This window comes from Triticum urartu, chromosome 1A (genome assembly GCF_056163025.1).
Source record: "Triticum urartu cultivar PI428250 chromosome 1A, HENAU_Tu73, whole genome shotgun sequence".
Taxonomy (NCBI): Eukaryota; Viridiplantae; Streptophyta; class Magnoliopsida; order Poales; family Poaceae; genus Triticum; species Triticum urartu.
The window spans coordinates 566,111,078-566,138,340 of record NC_141873.1 but is presented as its reverse complement, the minus strand read 5'-3'; the positions used below and the strand labels follow the sequence as shown (position 1 = coordinate 566,138,340).

The window sequence follows — 27,263 nt, the reverse complement described above, 5'->3', positions numbered from 1 at the left end:
TCCTTCTCTTCTTTGGTAAGAGCGTAGCTTGCATGACCCTGATGTATGCCGTCTTTTCCGTGCATACGTTGCTGGTCCTCTCGTGCCTCAGGTGTATCTTTTGTCTTCCCATACACGCCCAAGAAGCCAAGCAGGGTCACACAAAGATTCTTCGTCACGTGCATCACGTCGATTGCGGAGCGGACCTCTAGGTCTTTCCAATAGGTCAGGTCCCAAAATATAGATTTCTTCTTCCACATGGGTGCGCGTCCGTCAGTGTCATTCGGAACAGGTTGTCCACCAGGACCCTTTCCAAAGACCACCTTCAAATCCTTGACCATATCATGTACATCAGCACCAGTACGGTGGCGAGGCTTCATCCGGTGATCCACCTCACCTTTGAAATGCTTGCCTTTCTTTCTTACGGGATGCCCGCTCGGAAGAAATCGACGATGTCCCAGGTACACATTCTTCTTACAATTAGCCAAATATATAGTGTCGGTATCGTCCAAACAGTGCGTGCATGCGTGGTATCCCTTGTTTATCGTCCAAACAGCAACGCCTTTAGGTCAAATTCTTCCCCCATGTGCTCATCCCACGCACATACACCTGTTCCATTCCACAGTTGTAAGAGTTCTTCAACTAATGGCCTTAGGTACACATCAATGTCGTTGCCCGGTTGCTTAGGGCCTTGGATGAGCACTGGCATCATAATGAACTTCCGCTTCATGCACAACCAAGGAGGAAGGTTATACAAACATAGAGTCACAGGCCAGGTGCTATGGTTGCTGCTCTGCTCCCCAAAAGGATTAATGCCATCTGCGCTTAGACCAAACCATACGCTCCTTGCGTCATCTGCAAACTCCTTCCCGTACTTTCTTTCGATTTTTCTCCACTGCGACCCGTCAGCGGGTACTCTCAACTTTCAGTCTTTCTTACGGTCTTCTCTGTGCCATCGCATCGCCTTGGCATGCTCTTTGTTTTGGAACAAATGTTTCAACCATGGTATTATAGGAGCATACCACATCACCTTGGCAGGAATCTTCTTCCTAGGGCGCTTGCCCTCGACATCACCAGGGTCATCGCGGCTGATCTTATAGGGCAATGCACCACATACCGGGCAAGCGTTCAAATCCTCGTACTCACCGCGGTAGAGGATGCAATCATTAGGGCATGCATGTATCTTCTGCACCTCTAACCCTAGAGGGCAGACAGCCTTCTTTGCTTCGTACGTACTCTCGGGCAATTCGTTGTCCTTTGGAAGCATATCCTTTATCATTACCAGCAACTTTCCAAATCCCTTGTCAGATACACCATTCTTTGACTTCCATTGTAGCAATTGCAGTGTGGTGCCCAGCTTTTTCTTGTCACCTACGCAATTCGGGTACAACAATTTTTTGTGACCCTCTAACATGCGCTACAACTTCTTCTTCTCCAAATCACTTGTGCAATTTCTCTTTGCATCGGCATTGGCCCGACCTAGATCATCAACGGGCTCATCTGATGCCTCTTCTTCAGCTTCTTCCCGCATTGTCGGCTCAGCTTCTTCCCGCATTACCGGCTCAGCTGCTTCCCCCATTGTTGTATCATCGTATTCAGGGAACCCATGGCCAGGATAGCTGTCGTTGTCCTCTTCTTCTTCATTGTCTTCCATCATAACCCCTCTTTCTCTGTGCTTGGTCCAAACATTATAGTGGGGCATGAAACCGGACTTAAACAGGTGGACGTGAATGGTTCTTGACGTAGAGTAGTTGTGACCATTCTTACAGCGAGCACATGGACAAGGCATAAAACCATCCGCCCGCTTGTTTGCCTCAGCCGCAAGCAGAAAAGTATGCACGCCCTCAATGAACTGGGGAGAGCATCGGTCATCGTACATCCATTGCCGGCTCATCTTCATTACACAACACCGAATAGACCAAATTAATACAAGTTCATACATAAAGTTCATACAACACTTAAATGCAACAAACAAATAACTCTCTAGCTAAAGCATTTAAATGCAACAACAAATACGATCAAGATCGCAACTAAGGTAACAATTGATCCAACAGCATAATGATACCAAGCCTCACTATCGATGGCATATTTTCTAATCTTTCTAATCTTCAAGCGCATAATGCTACTAAGGCTTTTTCCACTGACCTGGTCGAGAGCCCCTGAATCCGGCATTTACCGCCGTATTATCTGGGCTACCTTCTTTATTTCGACGCTTGTTTTTGTTGCGTCGTGGTTTTCCATTGCCATCCCTGACTTCGGATGTGCTTGGGTCGCTGGTGCTGCTACGAGCCAACCAGCTGTCTTCGCCCGCGTAAAAGCGGGTCATGAGGCTTGTTAGGGCTGCCATTGTTCTCGATTTTTCTTGGCCGAGGTGTCTAGCGAGCCATTCATCTCGGACGCTGTGTTTGAAAGCTGCTAAGGCTTCGGCGTCCGGACAGTCGACGATTTGGTTCTTCTTGGTGAGAAACCTATTCCAAAGCTTTCGGGCAGACTCTCCGGACGATTGGATAATATGACTTAAATCGTCTGCATCCGGAGGTCGGACGTAAGTCCCTTGAAAATTAGCCCGAAAAGCGTCCTCGAGCTCCTCCCAACTTCCAATTGAGTTTCCGGGGAGGCTTTTCAACCAGTGTCGAGCTGGTCCTTTAAGCTTGAGGGGCAAGTATTTAATGGCATGGAGATCGTCTCCGCGATCCATATGGATATGGAGGATAAAGTCCTTGATCCAGACTCCAGGGTCTGTGGTCCCGTCGTACGCCTCTATGTTCACTGGTTTGAATCCTTCTGGGAATTCGTGATCCAGCACCTCATCGGTGAAACATAGGGGGTGTGCGGCACCCCTGTATTGGGATATGCCATGGCGTTCGGACGGTTGTAGTATTCGGTTTTGATTTTGTGCCAGATCGCGCTTCCTAGATCCATAGATGGATCTGGTCATACCTGATTTTTGGCGCAAGTTCTCACGTAGATCATGTGTTGACTTATGTGCGACTTTGTTAGCCGCTCTATCGCGGTCACAAGGTGGTGGATCCGGCCGTTTGGCCGTATCATTTTTTGATTGCGTGGGCTCTAAGGCCTCATCGTCGAATTCAGGTAATAGCTTGTGTTTTGGATAGCTATTTGTGTGGTAACTTCCACCATACTTTGTTTTGTTGACGAGCACTTTGTTCCACCTGCTGTTGAGCATATCTTGTGCGGCCTTAAGCCTTTGTTTCTGTTTCTTCAAACTCCTCGCCGTGGCAATAAGCCTTCTGCGGAGGTTCTCTTGCTCCAAGTGCGTTTTCCGGGATGATGTGTGCATCTTCGTCCAGACTATTTTCCTCCCCAGACGGGGTTTGATGAGGTTTATCCTTGGCGTCGCTGTGTTCGGACGCCGGATCCGCACTATGTTTGTCGTTTTCATTTTCATCATGCTCTGCCACCGGGGCGATGCGGTCATCGTTTCTTCTAGAGTCGACTGGACTGTTATTTCCTCTTGCGCTGTTATCGCTGTTTTTGCTATGGCGGGACTTAGAGCGGCGCTGCTGACATCGACGCTTGGGTTGCTTGCAGGGGGCATCCTCCGCTGTCTCTTCGCCATTGCCCTCTTTGGGTGTATCCACCATGTATATGTCATGTGATGAAGTGGTTGTCCGGCGCCCTGTGGGCGCTAGTTCCTGTTTGTCTGCTGCATCATCGTTCATGCAGTCGATGTCTTGAATCTTTCGGATCTTTCGGATCTGAATATTCATACCACAATTGAGAAGAATTACATTAAAATTATGCCAAGTAGCACTCCGCATCAAAAATTCTGTTTTTATCATTTACCTACTCAAGGGCGAGCAGGAATTAAGCTTGGGGATGTTTGATACGTCTCCAACGTATCTATAATTTTTGATTGCTCCATGCTATGTTATCTACTATTTTGGGCAATATTGGGCTTTATTATCCACTTCTATATTATTTCTGGGACTAACCTATTAACCGGAGGCCCAGCCCAGATTTGCTGTTTTTGCCTATTTCAGTGTTTCGAAGAAAAGGAATATCAACGGAGTCGAAATGGAACGAAATCAACTGGAGAAGTTATTTTTGGAAGGAAAGCTACCAGATGGACTTGGACCCCACGTCAGGAGCCAAGGGAGGTGCTCACGAGGGTGGGGGCGCCCCCCCCTAGGGCACGCCCCCTGCCTCGTGGGGCCCCCGAAGCTCCACCGACGTACTTCCTGCACCCATATATACTCACGTACCCTAAAACTTCCAGAACACAATAGATCGGGAGTTCCGCCACCAGAAGCCTCCGTAGCCACCGAAAACCAATCTAGACCCGTTCTGACACCCTACCAGAGGGGGGAATCCTTCTCCGGTGGCCATCATCATCATCCCGGTGCTCTCCATGACGAGGATGGAGTAGTTCTCCCTCGGGGCTGACGGTATGTACCAGTAGCTATGTGTTTGATCTCTTTCTCCCGTGTTCTTGATTTGGCACGATCTTGATGTATCGCGAGCTTTGCTATTATAGTTAGATCTTATGTTTCTCCTCCCCCTCTACTCTCTTGTAATGAATTGAGTTTCCCCTTTGGAGTTATCTTATCGGATTGAGTCTTTAAAGATTTGAGAACACTTGATGTATGTCTTGCCGTGCGTCTCTGTGGTGACAATGGGATACCACGTGATTCACTTGATGTATGTTTTGGTGATCAACTTGCGGGTTCCGCCCATGAACCTATGCATAGGGGTTGGCACACGTTTTCGTCGTGATTCTCCGGTAGAACATTGGGGCACTCTTTGAGGTCCTTTATGTTGATTGAATAGATGAATTTGAGATTATGTGACGCATATCGTATAATCATACCCATGGATACTTGAGGTGACATTGGAGTATCTAGGTGACATTAGGGTTTTGGTTGATTTGTGTCTTAAGGTGTTATTCTACTATGAACTCTAGGGTTGTTTGTGACAATTATAGGAATAGCCCAATGGATTGATTGGAAACAATGACTTTGAGGTGGTTTCGTACCCTACCATAATCTCTTCGTTCGTTCTCTGCTATTAGTTGTTGGAAATATGCCCTGGAGGCAATAATAAAATGGTTATTATTATATTTCTTTGTTCATGATAATTGTCTATTGTTCATTCTATAATTGTGTTATCCGGAAATCGTAATGCATGTGTGAATACATAGACCACAGCACGTCCCTAGTGAGCCTCTAGTTGACTAGCTCGTTGATCGAAAGATAGTCATGGTTTCCTGACTATGGACATTGGATGTCATTGATAACGGGATCACATCATTAGGAGAATGATGTGATGGACAAGACCCAATCCTAAGCATAGCTCAAAGATCGTGTAGTTCGTTTGCTATAGCTTTTCCGAATGTCAAGTATCATTTCCTTAGACCATGAGATTGTGTAACAACTGGATACCGTAGGAGTGCTTTGGGTGTCCCAAACATCACAACGTAACTTGGTGACTATAAAGGTACACTACAGGTATCTCCGAAAGTGTTTGTTGGGTTGGCACGAATCGAGACTGGGATTTGTCACTCCGTAGGACGGAGAGGTATCTCTGGGCCCACTCGGTAATGCATCATCATAATGAGCTCAATGTGATCAAGTGGTTTATCACGGGATCATGCATTACGGTACGAGTAAAGTGACTTGCCGGTAACGAGATTGAACGAGGTATTGGGATACCGACGATCGAGTCTCGGGCAAGTAATGTACCGATTGACAAAGGGAATTGTATACGGGATTGATCGAATCCTCGACATCGTGGTTCATACGATGAGATCATCAAGGAGCATGTGGGAGCCAACATAGGTATCCAGATCCCGCTGTTGGTTATTGATCGGAGAGTCGTCTCGGTCATGTCTGTGTGTCTCCTGAACCCGTAGGGTCTACACACTTAAGGTTCAGTGACGCTAGGGTTGTTGAGATATTAGTATACGGTAACCCGAAAGTTGTTCGGAGTCCCGGATGAGATCCCGGACGTCACGAGGAGCTCCGGATTGGTCCGGAGGTGAAGATTTATATATAGGAAGTCAAGTTTCGGCCATCGAGAAGGTTTTCGGGGTAATCGGTATTGTACCGGGACCACCGGAAGGGTCCCGAGGGTCCACCGGGTGGGGCCACCTATCACGGAGGGCCCCATGGGCTGAAGCGGGAGGGGAACGAGCCCCAGATGGGCTGGTGCGCCCCCCATGGGCCTCCCCTGCGCCTAGGGTTGGAAACCCTAGGGGTGGGGGCGCCCCACTTGGCTTGGGGGGCACTCCACCCCCCTTGGCCACCGCCCCCCCTTGGAGATTCAATCTCCTAGGGACGGCGCCCCCCTTAGGGGTCCTATAAATAGTGGGGGGGAGGGAGGGCAGCCGGACCCTAGCGCCTGGCGCCTCCCTCTCATTCCCGTGACACTCCTCCCTCTCGCTGAGCTTGGCGAAGCCCTGCCGAGATCACCGTTGCTTCCACCACCACGCCGTCGTGCTGCTGGATCTTCATCAACCTCTCCTTCCTCCTTGCTGGATCAAGTTGGAGGAGACGTCTTCCCAACCGTACGTGTGTTGAACGCGGAGGTGCCGTTCGTTCGTCGCTAGGTCATCGGTGATTTGGATCACGACGAGTACGACTCCATCAACCCCGTTCTCTTGAATGCTTCCGCGCATGATCTACAAGGGTACGTAGATGCACTCCCCTCTCTCTCGTTGCTAGATGACTCCATAGATTGATCTTGATGATGCGTAGAAAATTTTAAAAAATTCTGCTACGTTCCCCAACAGTGGTATTAGAGCTAGGTCTATGCGTAGTTTGTATGCACGAGTAGAACACAAAGTAGTTGTGGGCGTGGGTATTGTCAATTTGCTTGTCGTTACTAGTCTTATCTTGATTCGGCGGCATCATGGGATGAAGCGGCCCGGACCGACCTTACACGTACGCTTACGTGAGACTGGTTCCACCGATTGACATGCACTAGTTGCATAAGGTGGCTAGCGGGTGTCTGTCTCTCCCACTTTAGTCGGATCGGATTCGATGAAAAGGTTCCTTATGAAGGGTAAATAGAAATTGGCATATCACGTTGTGGTTTTGGCGTAGGTAAGAAACATTCTTGCTAGAAACCTATAGCAGCCACGTAAAAACTTGCAACAACAATTAGAGGACGTCTAACTTGTCCAAAAGGATGTGATGAATGATATATGTGATGTATGAGATTGATCATGTTCTTGTAATAGGAATCACGACTTGCAAGTCGATGAGTATGACAACCGGCAGGAGCCATAGGAGTTGTCTTAATTTATTTATGACCTGTGTGTCAACATAAACGTCATGTAATTACTTTACTTTATTGCTAAAGCGTTAGCCATAGTAGTAGAAGTAATAGATGACGAGACAACTTCAAGAAGACACGATGATGGAGATCATGATGATGGAGATCATGGTGTCATGCCGGTGACAACGATGATCATGAAGCCCCAAGATGGAGATCAAAAGGAGCAAATGATATTGGCCATATCATGTCACTATTTGATTGCATGCGATGTTTATCATGTTTTGCATCTTATTTGCTTAGAAGGACGGTAGCTTAAATAAGATGATCCCTCGTAATAATTTCAAGAAACTGTTCCCCCTAACTGTGCACCGTTGATAAGGATCGTTGTTTCGAAGCACCACATGATGATCGGGTGTGATAGATTCTAACATTCGAATACAACGGGTGTAAGCCAGATTTACACACGCAATACACTTAGGTTGACTTGACGAGCCTAGCATGTACAGACATGGCCTCGGAACACGGAAGACCGAAAGGTCGAGCATGAGTCGTATAGAAGATACGATCAACATGAAGATGTTCACCGATGTTGACTAGTCCGTCTCACGTGACGATCGGACACGGCCTAGTTGACTCGGATCATGTTTCACTTAGATGACAACAGGGATGTCTATCTGAGTGAGAGTTCATTGAATAATTTGATTATATGAACTTAATTATCATGAACTTAGTCTAAAATCTTTACACTATGTCTTGTAGATCAAATGGCCCACGCTAATGTTGCCCTCAACTTCAACACGTTCCTAGAGAAAACCAAGCTGAAAGATGATGGCAGCAACTATACGGGCTGGGTCCGGAACCTGAGGATCATCCTCATAGCTGCCAAGAAAGAATATGTCCTAGAAGCACCGCTAGGTGACGAACCCATCCCAGAGAACCAAGACGTTATGAATGCTTGGCAGTCACATGCTGATGATTACTCCCTCGTTCAGTGCGGCATGCTTTACAGCTTAGAACCGGGGCTCCAAAAGCGTTTTGAGAGACACGGAGCATATGAGATGTTCGAAGAGCTGAAAATAGTTTTCCAAGCTCATGCCCGGGTCGAGAGATATGAAGTCCCCGACAAGTTCTTCAGTTGTAAGATGGAGGAAAATAGTTCTCTCAGTGAGCACATACTCAAAATGTCTGGGTTGCATAACCGCTTGACTCATCTAGGAGTTAATCTCCCGGATGACGCGGTCATTGACAGAATACTTCAGTCGCTTCCACCGAGCTACAATAGCTTTGTGATGAACTTCAATATGCAGGGGATGGAAAAGACCATTTCTGAGGTATATTCAATGCTGAAATCAGCGGTGGTGGAAATCAAAAAGGAACATCAAGTGTTGATGGTGAATAAAACCACTAAGTTCAAGAAAGGCAAGGGTAAAAAGAACTTCAAGAAGGACGGCAAGGGAGTTGCCGCGCCCGGTAAGCAAGCTGCCGGGTAGAAGTCAAAGAATGGACCCAAGCCTGAGACTGAGTGTTTTTATTGCAAGGGAAGTGGTCACTAGAAGCGGAACTGCCCCAAATACTTAGCGGACAAGAAGGCCGGCAACACTAAAGGTATATGTGATATACATGTAATTGATGTGTACCTTACCAGTACTCGTAGTAGCTCCTGGGTATTTGATACCGGTGCGGTTTCTCACATTTGTAACTCAAAGCAGGAGCTGCGGAATAAGCGAAGACTGGCGAAGGACGAGGTGACGATGCGCGTCGGGAATGGTTCCAAGGTCGATGTGATCGCCGTCGGCACGCTACCTCTACATTTACCTACGGGATTAGTTTTAAACCTCAATAATTGTTATTTAGTGCCAGCTTTGAGCATGAACATTGTATCAGGATCTCGTTTAATTTGAGATGGCTACTCATTTAAATCCGAGAATAATGGTTGTTCTATTTATATGAGAGATATGTTTTATGGTCATGCTCCACTGGTGAATGGTTTATTCTTAATGAATCTCGAGCGTAATGTTACACATATTCATAGTGTGAATACCAAAAGATGTAAGGTTGATAATGATAGTCCCACATACTTGTGGCACTGCCGTCTTGGTCACATAGGTGTCAAACGCATGAAGAAGCTCCATCCAGATGGACTTTTGGAGTCTCTTGATTACGAATCATTTGACACGTGCGAACCATGCCTCATGGGTAAAATGACCAAGACTCCGTTCTCAGGAACAATGGAGCGAGCAACTAACTTATTGGAAATCATACATACTGATGTGTGCGGTCCAATGAGTGTTGAGGCTCGCGGTGGCTATCGTTATGTTCTCACCCTCACTGATGACTTGAGTAGATATGGGTATGTTTACTTAATGAAACACAAGTCGGAGACCTTTGAAAAGTTCAAGGAATTTCAGGGTGAGGTTGAGAATCAACGTGACAAGAAAATCAAGTTCTTGCGATCAGATCGTGGGGGAGAATACTTGAGTCACGAATTTGGCACACACTTAAGGAAATGTGGAATAGTTTCACAACTCACGCCGCCTGGAACACCTCAGCGTAATGGTGTGTCTGAACGTCGTAATCGCACTCTATTGGATATGGTGTGACCTATGATGTCTCTTACCAATTTAGCGCTGTCATTTTGGGGCAATGCTTTAGAGACTGCCGCATTCACTTTAAATAGGGCTCCGTCAAAATCCGTTGAGACGACACCATATGAATTATGGTTTGGGAAGAAACCTAAGCTGTCGTTTCTAAAAGTTTGGGGATGCGATGCTTATGTCAAGAAACTTCAACCTGAAAAGCTCGAACCCAAGTCGGAAAAATGTGTCTTCATAGGATATCCTAAAGAAACTATTGGGTATACCTTCTACCTCAGATCTGAAGGCAAGATCTTTGTTGCCAAGAATGGATCCTTTCTAGAGAAAGAGTTTCTCTCGAAAGAAATAAGTGGGAGGAAAGTAGAACTCGATGAAGTATTACCTCTTGAACCGCTAAGTGGCGCAGCTCAAGAAAATGTTCTTGAGGTGCCTGCACTGACTAGAGAGGAAGTTAATGATGATGATCATGAAACTTCAGATCAAGTTGCTACTGAACTTCGTAGGTCCACAAGGACACGTTCCGCACCAGAGTGGTACGGCAACCCTGTCCTGGAAATCATGTTGTTAGACAACGGTGAACCTTTGAACTATGAAGAAGCGATGGCGGGCCCAGATTTTGACAAATGGCTGGAAGCCATGAAATCCGAGATAGGATCCATGTATGAGAACAAAGTATGGACTTTGACTGACTTGCCCGATGATCGGCGAGCCATAGAAAATAAATGGATCTTTAAGAAGAAGACAGACACAGATGGTAATGTAACCATCTATAAAGCTTGGCTTGTCGCTAAGGGTTATCGACAAGTTCAAGGGGTTGACTACGACGAGACTTTCTCACCCGTAGCGAAGCTGAAGTCCGTCAGAATCATGTTAGCAATTGCTGCATTCTATGGTTATGAGATATGGCAAATGGACGTCAAAACGGCATTCCTTAATGGTTTCCTTAAGGAAGAATTGTATATGATGCAGCCGGAAGGTTTTGTTGATCCTAAGAATGCTGACAAGGTGTGCAAGCTCCAACGCTTGATTTATGGGCTGGTGCAAGCATCTCGGAGTTGGAACATTCGTTTTGATGAGATGATCAAAGCGTTTGGGTTTATGCAGACTTATGGAGAAGCCTGCATTTACAAGAAAGTGAGTGGGAGCTCTGTAGCATTTTCATATTGTATGTGGATGACATACTGTTGATGGGAAATGATATAGAATTCTTGGAAAGCATAAAGGCCTACATGAACAAGTGTTTTTCAATGAAGGATCTTGGAGAAGCTGCTTATATATTAGGCATCAAGATCTATAGAGATAGATTGAGACACCTCATTGGTCTTTCACAGAGTACGTACCTTGAAAAGATATTGAAGAAGTTCAAAATGGATCAGTCAAAGAAGGGGTTCTTGCCTGTATTGCAAGTTACGAGATTGAGCACGGCTCAATGCCCGACCACGGCAGAAGATAGAGAAAAGATGAGTGTCGTCCCCTATGCCTCGGCCATAGGGTCTATCATGTATGCTATGTTGTGTACCAGACCTGATGTAAACCTTGCCGTAAGTTTGGTAGGAAGGTACCAAAGTAATCCCGGCATGGAACACCGGACAGCGGTCAAGAATATCCCGAAGTACCTGAAGAGGACTAAGGATATGTTTCTCGTTTATGGAGGTGACGAAGAGCTCGTCGTAAAGGGTTACGTCGATGCTAGCTTCGACACAGATCTGGGTGACTCTAAGTCACAAGCCGGATACGTGTATATTTTGAATGGTGGGGCAGTAAGCTAGTGCAGTTGCAAGCAAAGCGTTGTGGAGGGATTTACATGTGAAGCGGAGTACATGGCAGCCTCGGAGGCAGCTCAAGAGGCAATCTGGGTGAAGGAGTTCATTACCGACCTAGGAGTCATACCCAATGCGTCGGGCCCGATGACTCTCTTCTGTGACAACACTGGAGCTATTGCCCTTGCCAAGGAGCCCAGGTTTCACAGGAAGACCAGGCATATCAAGCATCGCTTCAACTCCATTCGTGAAAGTGTTCAGAATGGAGACATAGATATTTGTAAAGTACATACGGACCTGAATGTGGAAGATCCGCTAACTAAACCTCTCCCTAGAGCAAAACATGATCAACACCAGAACTGCATGGGTGTTCGATTCATCACAATGTAACTAGACTATTGACTCTAGTGCAAGTGGGAGACTGTTGGAAATATGCCCTAGAGGCAATAATAAAATGGTTATTATTATATTTCTTTGTTCATGATAATTGTCTATTGTTCATGCTATAATTATGTTATCCGGAAATCGTAATACATGTGTGAATACATGGACCACAACACGTCCCTAGTGAGCCTCTAGTTGACTAGCTCGTTGATCAAAAGATAGTCATGGTTTCCTGGCTATGGACATTGGATGTCATTGATAACGGGATCACATCATTAGGAGAAAGATGTGATGGACAAGACCCAATCCTAAGCATAGCTCAAAGATCATGTAGTTCGTTTGCTATAGCTTTTCCGAATGTCAAGTATCATTTCCTTAGACCATGAGATTGTGCAACTCTCAGATGCCGTAGGAGTGCTTTGGGTGTGCCAACCATCACAACGTAACTGGGTGACTATAAAGGTACACTACAGGTATCTCCGAAAGTGTCTGTTGAGTTGGCACGAATCGAGACTGGGATTTGTCACTCCATATGATGGAGAGGTACCTCTGGGCCCACTCGGTAATGCATCATCATAATGAGCTCAATGTGACCAAGTGGTTGATCACGGGATCATGCATTACGGTATGATTGAAGTGACTTGCCGGTAACGAGATTGAACGAGGTATTGGGATACCGACGATCGAGTCTCGGGCAAGTAACGTATCGATTGACAAAGGGAATTGTATACGGATTGATTGAATCCTCGACATAGTGGTTCATCCGATGAGATCATCGAGGAGCATGTGGGAGCCAACTTGGGTATCCAGATCCCGCTGTTGGTTATTGACCGGAGAGTCGTCTCGGTCATGACTGCGTGTCTCCCGAACCCGTAGGGTCTACATACTTAAGGTTTTGTGACGCTAGGGTTGTTGAGATATTTGTATACGGTAACCCGAAAGTTGTTTGGAGTCTCGGATGAGATCCCGGACGTCACGAGGAGTTCCGGAATGGTCTGTAGGTGAAGATTTATTTGTAGGAAGTCAAGTTTCGGCCATCGGGAAAGTTTCGGGGGTAATCGGTATTGTACCGGGACCACCGGAAGGGTCCCGGGGGTCCACCGGGTGGGGCCACCTATCCCGGAGGGCCCCATGGGCTGAAGTGGGAGGGGAACCAGCCCCTAGTGGGCTGGTGCGCCCCCCTTGGGCCTCCCCCTGCGCCTAGGGATGGAAACCCTAGGGGTGGGGGGCGCCCCACATGGCTTGGGGGGCAAGCCACCCCCTTGGCCGCCACCCCCCTTGGAGATTGGATCTCCTACGGCCGGCGCCCCCCTAGGGGTCCTATAAACAGTGGGGGGAGGGACGGCAGCCGCACCCTAGCCCCTGGCCTCTCCCTCTCCCTCCCGTGACACTCCTCCCTCTCCCTGAGCTTGGCGAAGCCCTGCCGAGAAAACCGTTGCTTCCACCACCACGCCGTCGTGCTGCTGGATCTTCATCAACCTCTCCTTCCCCCTTGCTGGATGAAGTTGGAGGAGACGTCTTCCCAACCGTATGTGTGTTGAGCGCGGAGGTGCCGTCCGTTCGGTGCTAGGTCGTCGGTGATTTGGATCACGACGAGTATGACTCCATCAACCCCGTTCTCCTGAACACTTCCGCGCGCGATCTACAAGGGTATGTAGATGCACTCCTCTCTCGTTGCTAGATGACTCCATAGATTGATCTTGGTGATGCGTAGAAAATTTTAAAATTCTGCTACGTTGCCCAACACATCGGCCCCCGGGTTGGCACCGGGCGGGCCATCATCGAAGAAGCGGGGACGGCCGACGTGGTTGGGGGGGGGGCTCGAGGGCAATCCGAAGGTCAAAGCCCTGGTCGTTGAAGAACACTCACACGGTGACACGGAGCTCGGTGGAATCCAGGCACTTGAACTTAGCACGGACCTCCTCCTCTTTGCGGAGGGAGAGTCAACCACCACCAACTTGCCCAGGATCCGGGACATCTGGCGGATGATGGGCTCCGACCAGGCAATGTCGGGGAGACCGGCCTTGAGAATCCAGGCGGTGTCGAGGACAGCCACCGCCATTGCGTTGAGGATTGGCTCGGTGATGTCGACAACAAGCTAGTTGAGGGCGAGGGTGATCTAGCCACTTCGGGTGTCGTAACCGTAGCTGATGGCATCGGGGAAAACCACGGTGAAGATGTGGCCAGCGGTAGGGGTGACCATCCAGTCCCACTGGCAATGTTAGAGGTGGTTCAATTCGGCCTCAATCATCTTCGGAGAGGCCACCTCGTCGACCACGGTGACGATCGCCTGGAGTGAGGGGTCAGGAGGCGGGATGTCGGGGACCTCCAGCTGGAAGAAGCCAAGCCCCTCTATATCATGGCCGTACATCATGAGCTCCGACGTCACCGGTCGATCCGGACAAAGGAGGGCGGGATGGCCCGGATCCTTGCAGAGGTAGCAGCACTGGGGGTTAACGCAGTTGACTTGCGAGTGACCCGCCACCCCTAGTTGAAGCTGGGGGCGAGAGAGGTTGGAGACAGGGCCCGAGGCGGAAGAGGTACACGGGGCCATCGGGGGGCAAGGCTTGGTTGCCCCGGCCCTGACCGCGGTGCTTCTTCTTCTAGGCGGGTCCCTGGCGCCCGCGGGATGGTGCGCCGTGGAGGACGGAGCCGAAGGCGCGGCGGCATGGGGCGGGATGTACTTCCGGGGAGCGGGGGCGGTCGACTATGCATGGGAGCAGGGGGCGGAGGACGCGCCAGGCGAGACGGGGACGGGATTCGGCCGAGGAGGGCGAGCCGCGCCGGGGGCGCCAGTCCCCAGACTGAAGGAAATATGCCCTAGAGGCAATAATAAAGTTATTATTTATTTCCTTATTTCATGATAAATCTTTATTATTCATGCTAGAATTGTATTAACCGGAAACATAATACATGTGTGAATACATAGACAAACAGAGTGTCACTAGTATGCCTCTACTTGACTAGCTCGTTAATCAAAGATGGTTATGTTTCCTAACCATGAACAAAGTGTTGTTATTTGATTAATGAGGTCACATCATTAGTTGAATGATCTGATTGACATGATCCATTCCATTAGCTTAGCACACGATCGTTTAGTATGTTGCTATTGCTTCCTTCATGACTTATACATGTTCCTATGACTATGAGATTATGCAACTCCCGTTTGCTGGAGGAACACTTTGGGTGCTACCAAACGTCACAATGTAACTGGGTGATTATAAAGGAGCATTACAGGTGTCTCCAAAGGTAGATGTTGGGTTGGCGTATTTTGAGATTAGGATTTGTCACTCCGATTGTCGGAGAGGTATCTCTAGGCCCTCTCGCTAATACACATCACATAAGTCTTGCAAGCATTACAACTAATATGTTAGTTGTGAGATGATGTATTACGGAACGAGTAAAGAGACTTGCCGGTAACGAGATTGAACTAGGTATTGGATACCGACGATCGAATCTCGGGCAAGTAACATACCGATGACAAAGGGAACAACGTATGTTGTTATGCGGTCTGACCGATAAAGATCTTTGTAGAATATGTAGGAGCCAATATGGGCATCCAGGTCCCGCTATTGGTTATTGACCGGGGACGTGTCTCGGTCATGTCTACATTGTTCTCGAACCCGTAGGGTCCGCACGCTTAAGGTTACGATGACAGTTATATTATGAGTTTATGCATTTTGATGTACCGAAGGTTGTTCGGAGTCCCGGATGTGATCACGGACATGACGAGGAGTCTCAAAACGGTCGAGACGTAAAGATTGATATATTGGAAGCCTATGTTTGGATATCGGAAGTGTTCCGGGTGAAATCGGGATTTTACCGGAGTACCGGGAGGGTTACCAGAACCCCCCGGGAGCTATATGGGCCATAGTGGGCCTTAGTGGAAAAGAGAAGGGGCTTCCCTAGATGGGCTGCGCGCCTCCCCCTTCCCCTAGTCCTATTAGGACTAGGAGAGGTGGCCGGCCCACTCCTCCTCTTTTCCCCCTCCGCGAATCCTATTCCAACTAGGATTGGGGGGGGGGGGAATCCTACTCCTAGAGGGAGTAGGACTCTCCTGGCGCACCAAGCTTGGCCGGCCAGCCTCCCCCCCTCTACTCCTTTATATACGGAGGCAGGGGGCACCTCTAGACACACAAGTTGATCCACGTGATCTATACCTTAGCCGTGTGCGGTGCCCCCTGCCACCATATTCCTCGATAATACTGTAGCAGAGTTTAGGCGAAGCCCTGCTACTGTAGTACATCAAGATCGTCACCACGCCGTCGTGCTGACGGAACTCTTCCCCGACAGTTTACTGGATCGGAGTCCGGGGATCGTCATCGAGCTGAAGTGTGCTTGAACTCGGAGGTGCCGTAGTTTCGGTGCTTGATCGGTTGGATCGTGAAGACGTATGACTACTTCCTCTACGTCGTGTCATCGCTTCCGCAGTCGGTCTGCGTTGTGTACGTAGACAACACTCTCCCCCTCGTTGCTATGCATCACAGGATCTTGCGTGTGCGTAGGAATTTTTTTGAAATTACTACGTTCCCCAACAGTGGCATCCGGGCCTAGGTTTTATATGTTGATGTTATATGCACGAGTAGAACACAAGTGAGTTGTGGGCGATATAAGTCATACTGCCTACCAGCATGTCATACTTTGGTTCGACGGTATTGTTGGATGAAGCGACCCGGACCGACATTACGCGTACGCTTACGCGAGACCGGTTTCCCCGACGTGCTTTGCACAAAGGTGACTTGCGGGTGACTGTTTCTCCAACTTCAGTTGAACCAAGTATGGCTACGCCCGGTCCTTGCGAAGGTTAAAACGGAGTCTATTTGACAAACTATCGTTGTGGTTTTGATGCGTAGGTAAGATTGGTTCTTGCTTAAGCCCATAGCAGCCACGTAAAACTTGCAACAACAAAGTAGAGGACGTCTAACTTGTTTTTGCAGGGCATGTTGGGATGTGATATGGTCAAAACGTGATGAGATATAAGTTGTTGTATGAGATGATCATGTTTTGTTGAAGTTATCAGCAACTGGCAAAAGCCTTATGGTTGTCTCTATATTGCATAAGATGCAAGCGCCAAATAATTGCTTTACTTTATCGCTATATGATAGCAATAGTTGCAAGAGCAATAGTTGGCGAGACGACCGTGTGACGACACATTGATATAGATCAAGATGATGGAGATCATGGTGTCATGCCGGTGACGATAGAGATCATGACAGTACTTTGGAGATGGAGATCAAAGGCGCAAGATGATGATGGCCATATCATGTCACATATTTTGATTGCATGTGATGTTTATCTTTTATACATCTTATTTTGCTTAGTTTGACGGTAGCATTTTAAGATGATCTCTCACTAATTATCAAGAAGTGTTCTCCCTGAGTATGCACCGTTGCGAAAGTTCTTCGTGCTGAGACACCACGTGATAATCGGGTGTGATAGGCTCTACGTTCAAATACAACGGGTGCAAAATAGTTGCGCACGCGGAATACTCAGGTTATACTTGACGAGCCAAGCATGTACAGATATGGCCTCGGAACACGGAGACCGAAAGGTCGAGCGTGAATCATATAGTAGATATGATCAACATAGTGATGTTCACCAATGAAACTACTCCATCTCACGTGATGATCGGACATGGTTTAGTTGATTTGGATCACGTAATCACTTCGAGGATTAGAGGGATGTCTATCTAAGTGGGAGTTCTTAAGTAATATGATTAATTGAACTTAAATTTATCATGAACTTAGTCCTGGTAGTATTTTGCAAATCATGTTGTAGATCAATAGCTCGCATTGTTGCTTCCCTGTGTTTATTTTGATATGTTCCTAGAGAAAATTATGTTGAAAGATGTTAGTAGCAAAGTTGCGGATTGGATCCGTGATCTGAGGTTTATCCTCATTGCTGCACAGAAGAATTATGTCCTTGAAGCACCGCTAGGTGACGGACCTATTGCAGGAGCAGATACAGACGTTATGAACATTTGGCTAGCTCAATATGATGACTACTTGATAGTTTAGTGCACCATGCTTAATGGCTTAGAATCGGGCCTTCAAAGACGTTTTGAACGTCATGGAGCATATGAGATGTTCCAGGAGTTGAAGTTAATATTTCAAGCAAATACCCGAGTTGAGAGATATGAAGTCTCCAACAAGTTCTATAGCCAAAAGATGGAGGAGAATCGCTCAACTAGTGAGCATGTGCTCAGATTGTCTGAGTACTACAATCGCTTGAATCAAGTGGGAGTTAATCTTCCAGATAAGATAGTGATTGACAGAATTCTCTAGTCACCATCACCAAGTTAGTAGAACTTCGTGATGAACTATGACATGCAAGGGATAACGGAAACAACTCCCAAGCTCTTCATGATGCTAAAATCAACGAAGGTAGAAATCAAGAAAAACATCAAGTGTTGATGGTTGACAAGATCACTAGTTTCAAGAAAAGGGCAGAGGGAATAAGGGGAACTTCAAGAAGAACAGCAAGCAAGTTGCTGCTCAAGTGAAGAAGCCCAAGTCTGGTCCTAAGCCTGAGACTAAGTGCTTCTACTGCAAAGGGACTGGTCACTGGAAGCGGATCTACCCCAAGTGATTGGCGGATAAGAAGGATGGCAAAGTGAACATAAGTATATTTGATATACATGTTATTGATGTGTACTTTACTAGTGTTTATAGCAAACCCTTCGTATTTGATACTAGTTCAGTTGCTAAGATTAGTAACTCGAAATGGGAGTTGCAAAATAAACAGAGACTAGTTAAGGGTGAAGTGACGATGTGTGTTGGAAGTGGTTCCAAGACTGATATGATCATCATCGCACACTCCCTATAATTTCAGGATTAGTGTTGAACCTAAATAAGTGTTATTTGGTGTTTGCGTTGAGCATGAATATGATTTGATCATGTTTATTGTAATACGGTTATTCATTTAAGTAAGAGAATAAATTGTTGTTCTGTTTACATGAATAAAACCTTATATGGTTACACACCCAATGAAAATAGTTCGTTGGATCTCGATCGTAGTGATACACATAATCATAATATTGAAACCAAAAGATGCAAAGTTAATAATGATAGTGCAACTTATTTGTAGCACTGCCGTTTAGGTCATATTGGTGTAAAGCGCATGAAGAAACTCCATGCTGATGGGCTTTTGGAATCACTTGATTATGAATCAGTTGATGCTTGCGAACCATGCCTCATGGGCAAGATGACTAAGACTCTGTTCTTCGGAACAATGGAGCGAGCAACAGATTTGTTGGAAATCATACATACTGATGTATGTGGTCCGATGAATATTGAGGCTCGCGACAGGTATCATTATTTTCTAATCTTCATAGATGATTTGAGCAGATATGAGTATATCTACTTGATGAAACATAAGTCTGAAACATTTGAAAAGTTCAAAGAATTTCAGAGTGAAGTGAAAAATCATCGTAACAAGAAAATAAAGTTTCTACGATCTGATCGTAGAGAAGAGTATTTGAGTTACGAGTTTGGCCTTCAGTTAAAAACAATGTGAAATAGTTTCACTACTCATGCCACCTAGAACACCACAATGTAATGGTGTGTCCGAACGTCATAACCATACTTTATTAGATATGGTGCGATCTATGATATCTCTTACCGATCTACCACTATCGTTTTGGGTTTATGCATTAGAGACAGCTGCATTCACGTTAAATAGGGCACCATCTAAATCCGTTGAGACGACAGCGTATGAACTATGGTTTGGCAAGAAACCTAAGCTGTCGTTTCTTAAAGTTTGGGACTGCGATGCTTATGTGAAAAAGTTTCAACATGATAAGCTCGAACCCAAATCGGAGAAATATGTCTTCATAGGATACCCAAAGGAGACTGTTGGGTACACCTTCTATCACAAATCCGAAGGCAAAACTTTTGTTGCTAAATTCGGAGTTTTTCTAGAGAAGGAGTTTCTCTCGAAAGAAGTGAGTGGGAGGAAAGTAGAACTTGACGAGGTAACTGTACCTGCTCCCTTACTGGAAAGTAGTACATCATAGAAAACTGTTTCAGTGACACCTACACCAGTTAGTGAGGAAGCTAATGATAATGATCATGAAACTTCAGATCAAGATACTACTGAACCTCGTAGATCAACCAGAGTAAGACCCGCACCAGAGTGGTACGGTAATCCTGTTCTGGAAGTCATGCTACTAGATCATGATGAACCTACGAACTATGAAGAAGCGATGGTGAGCCCAGATTCCGCAAAGTGGCTTGAAGCCATGAAATCTGAGATGGGATCCATGTATGAGAACAAAGTATGGACTTTGGTTAACTTGCCCGATGATCGACAAGCCATAGAAAATAAATGGATCTTCAAGAGGAAGACGGACGCTGATAGTAGTGTTACTATCTACAAAGCTAGAATTGTCGCAAAAGGTTTTCGACAAGTTCAAGGTGTTGACTACGATGAGATTTTCTCACTCGTATCTATGCTTAAGTCTGTCCGAATCATGTTAGCAATTGCCGCGTTTTATGAAATCTGGCAAATGGATAAACAAAACTGCATTCCTTAATGGATTTACTAAAGAAGAGTTGTATACGATGCAACTAGAAGGTTTTGTCGATCCTAAAGGTGTTAACAAAATGTGCAAACTCCAGCGATCCATCTGTGGACTGGTGCAAGCATCTCGGAGTTGGAATATACGCTTTGATGAGTTGATCAAAGCATATAGTTTTATACAGACTTGCGGTGAAGCCTGTATTTACGAGAAAGTGAGTGGGAGCACTACAGCATTTCTGATAAGTATATGTGAATGACATATTATTGATCAGAAATAATGTAGAATTATTCTGTAAAGCATAAAAGGTGTGTTTGAAAGGAGTTTTTCAAAGAAAGACTTCGGTGAAGCTGCTTACATATTGAGTATCAAGATCTATAGAGATAGATCAAGACACTTGATAAGTTTTTTCAATGAGTACATACCTTGACAAGATTTTGAAGTAGTTCAAAATGGAACAGTCAAAGAAAGAGTTCTTGCCTGTGTTACAAGGTTTGAAGTTGAGTAAGACTCAAAGCCCGACCACGGCAGAAAATAGAAAGAGAATGAAAGCCATTCCCTATGCCTCAGTCATAGGTTCTATAAAGTATGCCATGCTGTATACCAGATCTATTGTATGCCCTACCACTGAGTTTGGCAACGGAGTACAATAGTGATCTAGGAGTAGATCACTAGACAGCGGTCAAAATTGTCCTTAGTGGAATAAGGATATGTTTCTCGATTATGGAAGTGAAAAAAGGTTCGTCGTAAAGGGTTACGCCGATGCAAGTTTGACACTAATCTAGATGACTCTAAGTCTCGGTCTAGATACATATTGAAAGTGGGAGCAATTAGCTAGAGTAGCTCCATGCAGAGCATTGTTGACATAGAAATTTGCAAAGATACATACGGATCTGAATGTGGCAGACCCGTTGACTAAGAATCTCTCACAAGCAAAACATGATCACACCTTAGTACTCCTTGGGTGTTAATCACATAGCGATGTGAACTAGATTACTGAATCTAGTAAACCCTTTGGGTGTTGGTCACATAGCGATGTGAACTATGGGTGTTAATCGCATGATGATGTGAACTATCGATGTTAATCACATGGTGATGTGATCTAGATTATTGACTCTAGTGCAAGTGGGAGACAGAAGGAAATATGCCCTAGAGGCAATAATAAAGTTATTATTTATTTCCTTATTTCATGATAAATGTTTATTATTCATGCTAGAATTGTATTAACCGGAAACATAATACATGTGTGAATACATAGACAAACAGAGTGTCACTAGTATGCCTCTACTTGACTAGCTCGTTAATCAAAGATGGTTATGTTTCCTAACCATGAACAAAGTGTTGTTATTTGATTAACGAGGTCACATCATTAGTTGAATGATCTGATTGACATGACCCATTACATTAGCTTAGCACACGATCATTTAGTATGTTGCTATTGCTTCCTTCATGACTTATACATGTTCCTATGACTATGAGATTATGCAACTCCCGTTTGCCGGAAGAACACTTTGGGTGCTACCAAACGTCACAACGTAACTAGGTGATTATAAAGGAGCATTACAGGTGTCTCCAAAGGTAGATGTTGGGTTGGCGTATTTCGAGATTAGGATTTGTCACTCCGATTGTCGGAGAGGTATCTCTGGGCCCTCTCGGTAATACACATCACATAAGCCTTGCAAGCATTACAACTAATATGTTAGTTGTGAGATGATGTATTACGGAACGAGTAAAGAGACTTGCCAGTAACAAGATTGAACTAGGTATTGGATACCGACGATCGAATCTCGGGCAAGTAACATACCGATGACAAAGGGAACAACGTATGTTGTTATGCGGTCTGACCGATAAAGATATTCGTAGAATATGTAGGAGCTAATATGGGCATCCAGGTCCCGCTATTGGTTATTTATCGGGGACGTGTCTCGATCATGTCTACATTGTTCTCGAACCCGTAGGGTCCGCACGCTTAAGTTTACGATGACAGTTATATTATGAGTTTATGCATTTGGTGTACCGAAGGTTGTTTGGAGTCCCGGATGTGATCACGGACATGACGAGGAGTCTCGAAATGGTCGAGACGTAAAGATTGATATATTGGAAGCCTATGTTTGGATATCGGAAGTGTTCCGGGTGAAATCGGGATTTTACCGGAGTACCGGGAGGGTTACCGGAACCCCCCGGGAGCTATATGGGCCATAGTGGGCCTTAGTGGAAAAGAGAAGGGGCTGCCCTAGATGGGCTGCGCGCCTCCCCCTTCCCCTAGTCCTATTAGGACTAGGAGAGGTGGCCGGCCCCCTCCTCCTCTTTTCCCCCTCCGCGAATCCTATTCCAACTAGGATTGGGGGGGGGGGAATCCTACTCCCAGAGGGAGTAGGACTCTCCTGGCGCACCAAGCTTGGCCGGCCAGCCTCCCCCCCTCTACTCCTTTATATACGGAGGCAGGGGGCACCTCTAGACACACAAGTTGATCCACGTGATCTATTCCTTAGCCGTGTGCGGTGCCCCCTGCCACCATATTCCTCGATAATACTGTAGCGGAGTTTAGGCGAAGCCCTGCTGCTGTAGTACATCAAGATCGTCACCACGCCGTCGTGCTGACGGAACTCTTCCCCGACAGTTTGCTGGATCGGAGTCCGGGGATCGTCATCGAGCTGAACGTGTGCTCGAACTCGGAGGTGCCGTAGTTTCGGTGCTTGATCGGTTGGATCGTGAAGACGTACGACTACTTCCTCTACGTCGTGTCATCGCTTCCGCAGTCGGTCTGCGTTGGGTACGTAGACAACACTCTCCCCCTCGTTGCTATGCATCACATGATCTTGCGTGTGCGTAGGAAATTTTTTGAAATTACTACGTTCCCCAACACAGACACCGCCGGGCGGGGGGCACTGGACCTGCCTCGGGTGTCGCGGCGGGCCATAGAGTGCCGGTCATCGCGTCGGCCGTCACGGAGCTCCCGCAGCTCGCGGCGAAGCTCTTCCTCGCGACGCAGCGCGTCGGGAGATGGACGTGGGGATCGCGACGGTCATCGGCGCGCGGCTTGTGTCGGACCTAGCCGTCGTCCCACTCGCGCGGCATGGTCGGCCGCGGCGAAGCGGGGCGAGGAGGGGACGAGGCCGCGGCGGGTATCGGCGGGGAGGGAGGAGGGAGCGCGGGGTCGGGCGGGAGAGCTAGCGAGGAGCCGGGGGTGTCGAGCGTGGTGGCGGTGAGGGGAAACGAGGCGACTGGGAGCCCCTGCGGTAGCCAAATCAAGGCAGACGACGGCGCGAGCCTAGGGCACGAGGGCGGCCTAGCCACCGCAGGCCGGCCCAGTTGGGGCGAGGCGGGCCCAGCAAGCGCGGGTGGTAGATGGGCTGGACCGCGGCCCAAAATGCACCTAACGGCCGACACGCGGCCTAAGGAGCGGCGGGGGGGGAGACCAGTAGGGTTTCCCCGTGGCAGGCAGGGGGCGCCACCGCAGCCGACAGGCCACCGGCGAGGGACAGCCAGGGACGTCACAGGGTGAGGGAGGCCTGGAAGCGCGGCGAGGAGGACCCGAAGGTGGAGATGAACGACCGAAAGGGGGGAGCGAGCAACCGGGGCCGAGGGAGCCTGGCCATGGCTCGTCGCCGGCAACGGCGGAGCCGTCACCGGGCGCAGGCCAGCCGACGGGCAGCACCACGACGAGCGGCCGGAGCCCCGGTCGGACCGGCCGACCACTCTCCAGGATCGAACGCGCCAGCGGCGAGCACCCCCGTCCCCTAAGGCCACGCCCTGCATCCCAATGGCCTGAGCGGAACTCGAGGGCGGCGTCGGCGACCGTAGCAGCCGCGAGCCAGCGGCAGAACCCCATACTTGGGGGGCTGAGCCACCGGCCTGGCCGGGCCACGACGGGGAGCGGCGGGAGAGGGGAAGGGGTGCCTGGTGGGGGAAGGCAGCGGATCCTCGTCAGCGAGGTCCACCCAAAGGACGCGAGTCATAGGGGCCGGGGCGAGTAGGGGAAGCAGCGGCACGGCCGCCACGGGCTGCGCCGGCGGTGGTGGAGGGGGCGAGGATGCCGGAGCGACGACGGGGCCGGAGGAGGCGGCGGGGGGATCCCGTCGCCATCTCTTCGTAGTTCCCTAACTCCTCACAATCGCTAATTGCCCATATATGAGGTTCCCTGTACACATAATGCTTACCAATGAGGTTCACCTTGACCTTCACTACCTGTCTAATAAGAGCTTAAGTAAATTTATGTTGTATCATTAGAATCTGTAGCCTTGCAGTTTTTTTTGTCTATACCTACACTTTAATTTCTTGCTCGCACCGAAAGCCCTCTTTGTAGCAGGAGGAATCAGAAACTGAAGATGATGATCCCATGGACGGGCAAATAGCTCCCATGCGTCGTTGTTGGTGTGAATTGTCTCTCATGCGACGTCGTTGGTTGTAATAGCTCTCATTTATGCGGCTAGTTGGCTGTTAGTTAGGCTGAGGTTTGGTTAGGACACTGGGGGTTATGTGCTCTGAATGGTGGGGTCCACCTAGAGCCACATAGTCAAGAGTCAACCGTCCATGACTCGACCGGTGACTGTGTGACCGTGGTCGACTCGCCCGTGCTGGACTGGGCGAGCGGCGCCGCCGTAAGGATCTTCTCCGGCAGTGGTTTCTTCTCCACGGTGGTGGAGTGCATTTCTCGGCAGCAGCAGAGCTATTGCGAGGTGAGCCTGAAACCCTAGTCCCACTCCCCAGAATTTTGGCGGATCTGTGGCCTAATACTGCCCTCTGTTTCTTGGCGATTGAGAATTGGGCTCTATTGGATCTGGGGGCTGTTTCTTCTCTGTGGCCCGGTGGTGGAGCGCCTTTCTCTGCAGTGGCTATTGCGAGTGAGTATTTTCCAAACACTACTCCCATTCCACTGAATTTTGGATAAATCTGTGGCCTCATGCTGCCCCTTTTTCTTGGCGTTTTAGAATGTCGATTGGATAGGAGATGGAGCGAGGGCTGGCTGAGATGGAGCAAGGAGACAATGCTTCAAATCGGTAATGCCACCCTCTTTTCTTGGCGATTTAGAATCGAACTCGATTTGGTGGTGACTATCGCTTACACTGCCGCCGCTGCCTGCCATTGACAAAACAAGGGAGGTTCAGGTTCTGCCACCACATTCGCAATTATAGTGGAATTTTTCCCTATAAAGCCAAGCTCAGTGATGGCAGTGTCCAAGACATTGATAGAGATACCACCGTGAGGTTGGATGTCGAATTTGCAGATGTTGATCCCCAGGATTTGGAGAGCATGAAGGAGAAGGCCGTGGGCAATTTGGTGGAGAGAATTGGGGAGAGTATTGTTTGGGGTCCAGAACAAGAGGTATCTCTACAACGTTTTGATAACTATAATGGTGAATATGTGAGAATTGAAGATGGAGAATCCATGGTTGCTGAAATTGATTAGCAAGAAGGGTGGGAAAGCAAACAAGTAACATTTTATGCAGAGCTAATTAATCTGCAAACTCATTCCAGAGTTGGTTCTGTGCCATCAAAGATGGCTGCACAGGTGGAAGATGATGAGTGGGTTTCACAAAAGATGATGTTGGCATTATTGACTGAACCGACTGTAGTAGCTGAAGATACAGGGATTGATGCAGATGGAGAGGAGGGAACACATGGTGCTAGGAAGATTGTTGTTGACTGGAATGTAGTAGAGTTGAATGAAAAAACTGATTTGCTCACTACACCAATATCTGACATTGATATGGCCCAAATGTTTGGCATTCAAGTTGATGACAAAGATAAGGAGAAGGATGACAGTTCTTTGCCTGCTGATGGTAACACAAGCCCTAGAAATGCAAATGAGGATGAAGAACAGATGATGAGAGAGGCTGCAGATGATGTGGATGATGCAGATGATAATGAGCTGGTTTGTTTGTATGACAAAGAGAACCCAGTTATTGAGGTGGGAAAGTTGTAGCAAAGCATGAAGGAGTTTAGGATGTCTTTCAGGACCTATGTAGTGAAAAAAGAGTTTGATGCCAAGACTATGTGGACTGATCGAAAGAAATTTTATGCTTGGTGCAAAGGTTATGATGGTGGCGGCAATCCTTCCAAATGGTACTTGTCGGCCAGACTACAACCTGATGGAAGTACAGTAAGGGTAAATCAAATACCACACCAGCATACATGTATGACCACTTCACAGAGAGTTTCAAAGATGACATCACAGCTTTCGGTTACAGAGAAGATTACTCCTATTTTAGCCAAGACTCCAAACACTACTGCAAAGAGGCTTAAAGTTGACTTGGAGAAGCTGTACCCAATCCAGCTGCAATATACCACAGTGTGGAAAGCAAAACAAAGGGCCATGAAATCATTATATGATGACTGGGAAAATACATTTAGGATGTTGTATAGTTTTAAAGCAGAGGTGGAGAAGAGGTCACCTGGGAGTGTGGTGGAGATAGATACAGAGGTAACAGAGGATGGCAAGGTTTTATTCAGCAAGTCTTTTATGTGTTTGAAGCCTTGCATAGATGGATTCAAAGCAGGTTCTCGTCCATATTTGAGCATAGACTCATCTTTTTTTACTGGAAAGTGGAATGGTCAGTTGGCTGCATGCAATGCTCTAGATGGACACAACTGGATGTTCCCAATTGCAATAGGAATGTTTCAATCAGAGACAGAGGCATCATGGATATGGTTCATGATGCAACTGAAAAGATGCATAGGGCCAGTTTCTCCTTTGGCCATCCACACAGATGCATGTAAAGGGTTGGAAAATGCAGTAAAAAATGTTTCCCCCCATGCCGAGCAGAGGGAGTGCTTTGGACATATGTGG

At 47.4% G+C, this 27,263-nt stretch overlaps 1 protein-coding gene across 1 annotated transcript in view; it reads left to right on the top strand.

The window, feature by feature from the left end:
* The window catches only part of LOC147992821 (uncharacterized), a 37,246-nt gene extending 13,717 nt beyond the window's left edge, over window positions 1-23,529 (top strand). The window contains exon 4 of the mRNA XM_087543118.1: window positions 23,343-23,529. Coding sequence (XP_087399244.1) covers window positions 23,343-23,529 — 187 coding nt within the window. The remainder of the gene's footprint in view (window positions 1-23,342) is intronic.
* Window positions 23,530-27,263: the final 3,734 nt, after the last annotated feature.